The following is a 7,500-nucleotide window of genomic DNA, read 5'->3' on the forward strand; positions in this document are numbered from 1 at the left end:
TTTAAAAGATTTTTTTTAATGACAGTGCTCCGTTGTCCACATGGTAAAGGTCAAACCTCAAGTTAACTCAGAAGCTGACCACCACCCCTTACTCTCTCTGTAGAAAGTTGAATCTTTTGAGGGAGAAAAAGAACTAATTTGTTGTACTCATTTTAGGTCAAGTGATTTTTCTTACTCTTGTCAGGAAGATCACTGACCTGAAATGTTAACTGTTTCTGTCTCCACAGTTGCAGCTTTACCTGCTGTGCATTTCCAGCTGATGCAGCATTTTGCTTCTATATTTTCAGAGTGTATGGATTTAAAATATTTTCAGTCAGAGATTTGAGCAGTGAAAAATATCTTCTGTGAGTTGATAAATAAGTTGTTTCACGAGGAAGGGGTTTGACATATTCCTAATTAACAATTAACCCTTGTCTGCCTTCAGATTGTCTCCAATCCTTAATGTTTTGAGGCTTCAATGAGGCCTAGCTGTTGTTCTCCCTTTAGTCCCACACTCAATGGCTGTTAAATCACATGCGAACATTGACAATGAGTGTTAGCAGGCTATCCATTTATGATGAGCATTATAACTCAGCTGCATTGTTTGCTCAATTGTTATTCAATACACAATCTCCAGTAAAGACTTCTGATACAGACAGCCTAACTCATTTTCCCTGTAAATGTTGCACTCTTTCCCTGTTTTGGCTGGTTTGTATTGCCCAGAGGCAGTATGTCAATTGAGCCACCAGGATGATTCAGCTACTTATGAATTCCTCTCCCTTTCTCCAGATCCACCGTTCTCCTGGCCTTACTCCCATCTCTCTACCCTCACTTTTTCTTCTGCCTTTGGTCTTGTGTTTAGTATTCAGCATCCAGACTGTTCTGGCACATGGTGCACATTTATCTGTGGCCCCGACTTACTTAATGTATGCAAATAGATACTGACATACCTTTGGCCATTTTCTTTGTAACAAAATGTTGCATAGTGTGAAAGGTTAAGTTGTGTTAATGTTATTCGTGCTCCAAGAAGTCAAGTATTTCATATGCTGTAATCAAAATGGTCTGCAAAGATCACAAATTGATTAAGGTACTTAAAATACACCAGGGATGGTTTAATGAAGAAAATAATGAAGTCAAATAATTACGTAAGTCATCAAATTCATGTTATTTTAAAAATCTGAGACCAAATGTCACTGTGAGATGGTGAGATTTATTAAGCCTTCTTTAAATAACACACGCTTATTTCTTTCCCTTCACTTAATAGCAAACATCAGTCGTGTTTCCTAACAGCTCCAATTGGTGTTGGATCATGGTCTGATATAATTTATAATAATTGAGTTTCTCTACGATGGAAAATGTAGATATGGACAGGGTTGAACTTTCACCCCAGGATTGGGACACAGGACCTGTGACTGTAAATCCATCCCCAATTGGTTTGGGGTTGCAGGAGGGGGTGGAGAACAGTCACTGACCTGGAATATTGACCAGAGCACCCACTTGGCAAGGAAACAGGTTCCCTGTCCTGTTAAGGACAGTGGGCAGGCTTTCAAAGCTGGAGAACCAATCAGATTTTCCACTTAGAGAGCAGCATGTAGCTGCAATAGAAAGTAAGTAACAGGCAAAGTGCCTCACCAGGATGGTGTCCTTCCAGACACTATTTCAAAATTTTAATTAAAAAGTACCAAAAAAAGCAAACACATCACTTTGATTGCTGGGGAACATGGAAGGAAACCTCTTTAAGAAGGCTACTTTTGCTGTACCCTCACTAAGACAGGTTCTGTGGGCCTGTCTAGAGTACTGACACCTTGGCATGCTCCTGCTAGTTGCCTGCTTCCTGGCAGTTGGCCTGCCCCCAATCATGTCAGCCAACTGAATGCCAAATGAAAACCTCTAACCAGTACTTATCAAGGATCTTAATGAGCCTAGTTTCTTGCCTGCCTTGTGGGAGTGGGTAGCCTATGCAGGCCCTGAACCGTTGTCAGCCCAAAAAGATGACCATTTGGAGTAGACTTCGGAGGCTGGCACATTGGCCGACCTCATTGTTTTTGAGACCTGTCTAGTTCGTGGTTCCTGATATTGGCAGAACCTAAAGATTCAGCCTGTGTTATAAGTAGCGAGTGATGAATCACTTGCAGCCAAATTCAGTGCATAGTGTAACATATCAGTATGCCTCACAGGGAGATCAAAGTAAGTAACTGTCAACTGGAAATCTCAATCTCACTTGTAAGGCCTCACTGACGTTTTCTGCTATAGGTTCCCCATGGCCATGTTTATATCCTGAGCCTCATTTGGGAAAGAGAGAGTAAATAGTCTTAGAAGTTTGACAAATGGTGAGGCATTATTTAAGAACATACAGGTTGCTTGAAGCTGAGCTCCCCTGTTTTTCTTATTTTCATCTGAGTAAAGTCACAATGATGAGAGCATCACATTGGGTTCAGTTCAATAACAGAATGAATGTTACCTTTTGTCTGGTTGTAAAACTGGCCATTTCTCAGAAACCAGTATTTCCAGAAGAGTCATATACTTGAAAAATGAAAATAAACTCTCACTTGTGATCATCTCAAGTGTCTCTGTCATTTAAAAACCTAGCAAGAGTTAACTTCCTTTTGTAGTGTCACATCTTAATAATGTCGCACTTCATACCCGTGTCAAAAATCCTGCATGTGAAAGTTTCCAATTAACTTAACAGCCATTTTCTGTTCAGTTATCAAATATCTGATCAACTGAATATGAATGCATTAGACTTTTAAAAAATACCATTAAGGAAGAAATAACAAGCTGGAAATTGATCTGCAAAATTCATAATTTGTTTTCTGAAGTTTTTTTGTGTCAGCGAGGAATGTTGAACATCACACACTGACACACAAAACAGTCTTCTGAATACACTTGATAAAATTGGTTATTTCCTGGTGGAAATGCTTGCAAAATTTCTTTGTACACAGCCCCGAATTGGTCTTGGGTTTGTATCTTGGGCTTAAGTTGGAATTTTGCTAAAAATGCCTTAATGCAAAGTAAATATTGCGTTGGTAACATGGAAATACTTCACTGGCATTACGATCACACTCCTGTAGTCTCTACCTTTCAACTCACCCAACCATTCTTGGAGATCTGATAAAAAGCCGCATCACATCTTAAACAGGCAGGTCTATATTCTCAATCTTATGTTCAAACTATTCCCTCTTGCTCTAATTTTATTTTATCTAATATTAATACTGCCTCTTATTTTTCTATCTGGGTTAGAACAGAGCAAGATTTTCAACTTAACATTCTGAATGGGGATGATGGAGTTTTGTTTCAGGTTATACTTGATACGCTGAAGTGAATGATGTACTCTTGCTCTAACACATTCTCTCAATTTGTGTTTCTAGCATGTCGACCTGGTTTCTATAAGGCCTCGTCCATGGATGCATACTGCATGAAGTGTCCACCTCACAGCTACTCGTATCAAGAGAGCTCATCCCAGTGTACCTGTGAGAAAAACTACTACAGAGCAGAGACAGACCCCAAGGCTATGCCCTGTACAAGTAAGTCAATAAATATACACAACTAACACTGAAAAGCCCATAAACCAACATTCACACCACACAAATGCCAGGCAATGACCACTTCTACTAAGAGACAGACTAACCACCACCCTAATTCACTCAATAGTGTTACCATTGACCAGAAATTCAACTGGACTCACTGTAGAAATACATGACTGCAAGAGCAGATCAGAAGCTGGGAATACTGCGACGAGTAATTTGCCTCCTGACTCCTCAAAGCCTGTCCACCATCTACAAGGCACAAGTCAGGAGTGTGATGGAATACCCCCCACTTGCCTGGATGAGTGCAGCCCCAACAACACTCAAGAAGCTTGACACCATCCAGGACAAAGCAGCCCGCTTGATTGGCACCACATCCACAAGCATCCAATCCCTCTACAACTGATGCTCAGTAGCAGAAGCGTGCAGTATCTATAAGATGCAGTGCAGAAATATGCCAACGGTCCTTAGATAGTACCTTGTGAACCCATGACCATATTCATCTAGGAGGATAAGGGCAGCAGATACATGGGAACATCACTAGCTGTAAATTCTCCAAGCTACTCACCATCCTGGCTTGGAAATACATTGCCGTTCCTGCACTGTCACTGGGTCAAAACCCTTGAATTCCCTTCCTAACAGCAATATGGGTCTACCTGCAGCAGTTCCAGAAGGCATCTAACCTTCGGTTTCTCAATGGCAACTAGGGACAGGCAATAAATGGTGTCCTGCAAATGAATAAATGAAGGAAAAAAAAGGTTTCATGGAGATTTGTAAGTGTTGTCATGAGTGTAAAGAAACCATAGCTTTTTTTCCGAATCAAACTGGTCAGCAATGTTATTACAAATCTCTGGTGCAGGTGGGACATTGAACCTGAACCCCCTAGCTCAGAGGTAGGGACACTACTATCACAATTAACAAGCTCCTTAATTGTTCCTTTACTTGTACACAATATTCCAGGTGCAGTCTCATCGAAGTTGTGTACAATTACAGTTGGACCTTTTTTAAAAATTTAACCTATTTTTCTAATCTACCTGTTCAGCATTGTTTTTGCACACCTTTGGAGCCACCTGAGGGTACAGGGATAGGGACACTACCACTGAGCCACAAGAGGGCCCTAACAACAGCTTTGGCACACCACCAGCTTTTAAATGCACATGGTAACACTTAAATTCATTAGCATTGAGCAATCCTGCAGCATTCCTTCCACATCCATATCCATCAGTCAACTTGGAAATGTAAAGTATGTTGGAACCTTGGAAGATTCCAAGATGTTTTGCAAATTACATGGTTTTTTTCCTCAGTTTGCATTTGCTAACGCTTTCAGTTTTGTTTGGCACAGCAAAGTTAAGAACTATGAACGTGAAATCAATTTTCTGATTGGGTGGTTTCAAAATTAAATGCTCAAACAGAGTGATTGATTTCACAAGAATGTGTTAGGGCAAGAGTTGATTGATTTCAGAAATGAAGCTAAATATTCATTAGTGTGGTTATAGCCCAGTAATCTATACATTAATTGTGACTAATTATCATGTTTCACTCATCTTGTTGGTCAATATTATGATGGGTATATTGCCTTTGGGATCTGCTCTACCCTTGGTTATTTGCTGAGCTAGCGCTGCCTCACACCACCAGGGATCTGGATTTGATTCCACCCTCGGGTGACTGTCTGTGTGGAGTTTGCACATTCTTCCAGTGGCTGCATAGGTTTCCTCCGGGTGCTCCGGTTTCCTCCCACAGCCCAAAGATGTGCAGGTTAGGTGGATTAGCCATGGGAAATGTTGGGTTATGGGAATACGATAGCTCTGGTTGGGATGCTGTTCAGAAAATTGGTGCAGACTTGGGCTGAATGGCCTCTATCTTTTATGCTTCGAACTGAATCCAATCTCATTTATTGTGGGGTAGATTTGGAGTTCTCAAGATCCGGGAGGAGAGAACCTTTTATTCCTTATGATTATTGTGCCGGCAATTGAATATCCACTGGTGAAAGGATACATTTGGATGTGAAGCATTTCACAGTCCATGCTCATACCCGTGTTCCTAGCACTTAATGAGCTATAATTTAGCATAAATCCCCTTCAATCAAAAACATAGCCTTGAATTCTGGTACATAACTCAGTCTGGCTAATAGGCATTCTTCAGAAACAAACAAAAAAGGCTTGCTTGTGAATTACTGAAAGGTGATTAAGATTTGTTAATGATAGACACTCCAGTTCTTCTTGGTTATATTGCCATATACTTTCATGACCCCGTTGATAAAATCTGGCAATGAAGAAAACTCCATTTTTTTGCTCCTTCTGGATTTTTCTCTTTCTATGACTCTTTTGCTGGAGTATAATTCCACTAGTGATATTAACAGCTGATACTTCACTCAAGATGCCAATATTTGTGTCATGTTATGCAGTATATTAACTCTGGAACACATCACCACTGAGCCTGACCCTGTCTACAGCAAAAGACCAAACGTCTGCATTTTTCAGGGCACATAAAGTATCAATTCCACCACCTTCACCATCTCTTCATCCACTCTTCATGGTTCCCAAACCCCTCCATGGCAAGTTATCCACCTCCACCCACTCACAAAACCTCTGTGTCAATCTATGACATTTCAATGTCCATTCACCCATTATGTACTCTAAAAAGAATCAGCGAAGCTTACAGTAATAGGATGTGCTAAAAAACCTTATAGGAAAGCCAGGCTTTATTATACATTCTTGGTTGACAACCCAGCTATCCATTGAAACATATACACATGAAATCATTGCCTGATTCACAGCTTTGGCTCTCTAATCACTTTGGTCAATTGCACAATGCATATTCACACATGATAACGAGTTTTCAAGTACTTGTTGTATCAGCTATTGATATTCCTGCAACGTTGCTGGGAAATTCATTTTTTTAAACAATATGGGACAATATAACTTCATGACTGTTAATTGTTTTTTTTTAACAACCTATTATCACTGTAGAATTCATTGGTTCAATGTAGAATATATACTTGTGATGGACATGAAAGTACCATAACTTAAGGATGGAGGGCAGAACAGCCATCAGTGGTGGGTGGCCAGCACAGAATGGCATAGATGGGGCCAGCAGGACGGAGGATTGAAGGGTGAGGATTAGAAGGATTCATGGTTTCATGATAAATAGGATGAATTTCCTGAGCACTGACATGAAAGAATCTAGAATTCAGCATCCAGCAATCCCTCTGACTGTGTTTTAATTCTTTCTGAGATGCAGGGGTAGGAGAGTGAAGCCTTATGCCTGTAAGCACATGATCCCCAGTTTCTTGGAACTCCCTCCCTAACAATACTGTGGGATTGCTCACACAACAGTGAGCTTTCATCTTCAACTGCTGCTATCACTACAACCTTCTCAATAAATGGCAATACCCTGATTTGAAAATAGTTTACAAAAATATAGGCAGGATTGAGAATCCTCGTTGACTGGCTTTTCTGTCTTTTTCTTTATTAATCTGTGACATTGCGAGCATGGAGTATTGGTCCAGTCAAAACTGGGTGTCTTGCTGCAGACTCAGAACTGAAAATGCATCTTTCAGTTTGTAAACCAGATAACAGAGTGCCTTTATCCAAGGAGGCATTAGGGAGGGAACATGGAGACAGTTAGGGGAAAATGTACTTCTACACTGATTTTGCCCTTAAACAGCCATTGAGTGTTTTAATCGCTCCATTCGCAGAAAAAAAAATTGGATTTTTCTGAGCATTGACTGTCCAAGCTCACAATGTATTTGTGATGATGAATGGAATATACGGGCAAAAACAGCATCAAAGCTCCCAGAACGTTAGATTAACCCATGCTGTAATTTCACACTGATATTGACATTTGATCAAGACACAAACAAGCAAATGTCCCTCCATCTAACTGAAGTTCTCCTGGGTGACCAACGCAGCACTTGTTTCTAAAATAAAAAATTAAGCTGCAAACCTAATTTAGAATAATGCAGTATTAGTTGTGCCTTGTGGTATGCGCCATACTT

General features: G+C 40.3%; 1 protein-coding gene across 1 annotated transcript in view; it reads left to right on the top strand.

The window, feature by feature from the left end:
• Positions 1-7,500, top strand: part of epha4b (eph receptor A4b) — a 270,004-nt gene that overhangs the window by 147,093 nt on the left and 115,411 nt on the right. The window contains exon 4 of the mRNA XM_048604238.1: positions 3,348-3,503. Coding sequence (XP_048460195.1) covers positions 3,348-3,503 — 156 coding nt within the window. The remainder of the gene's footprint in view (positions 1-3,347; positions 3,504-7,500) is intronic.

Source organism: Rhincodon typus, chromosome 13, assembly GCF_021869965.1.
Source record: "Rhincodon typus isolate 14 chromosome 13, sRhiTyp1.1, whole genome shotgun sequence".
Lineage (NCBI taxonomy): Eukaryota > Metazoa > Chordata > Chondrichthyes > Orectolobiformes > Rhincodontidae > Rhincodon > Rhincodon typus.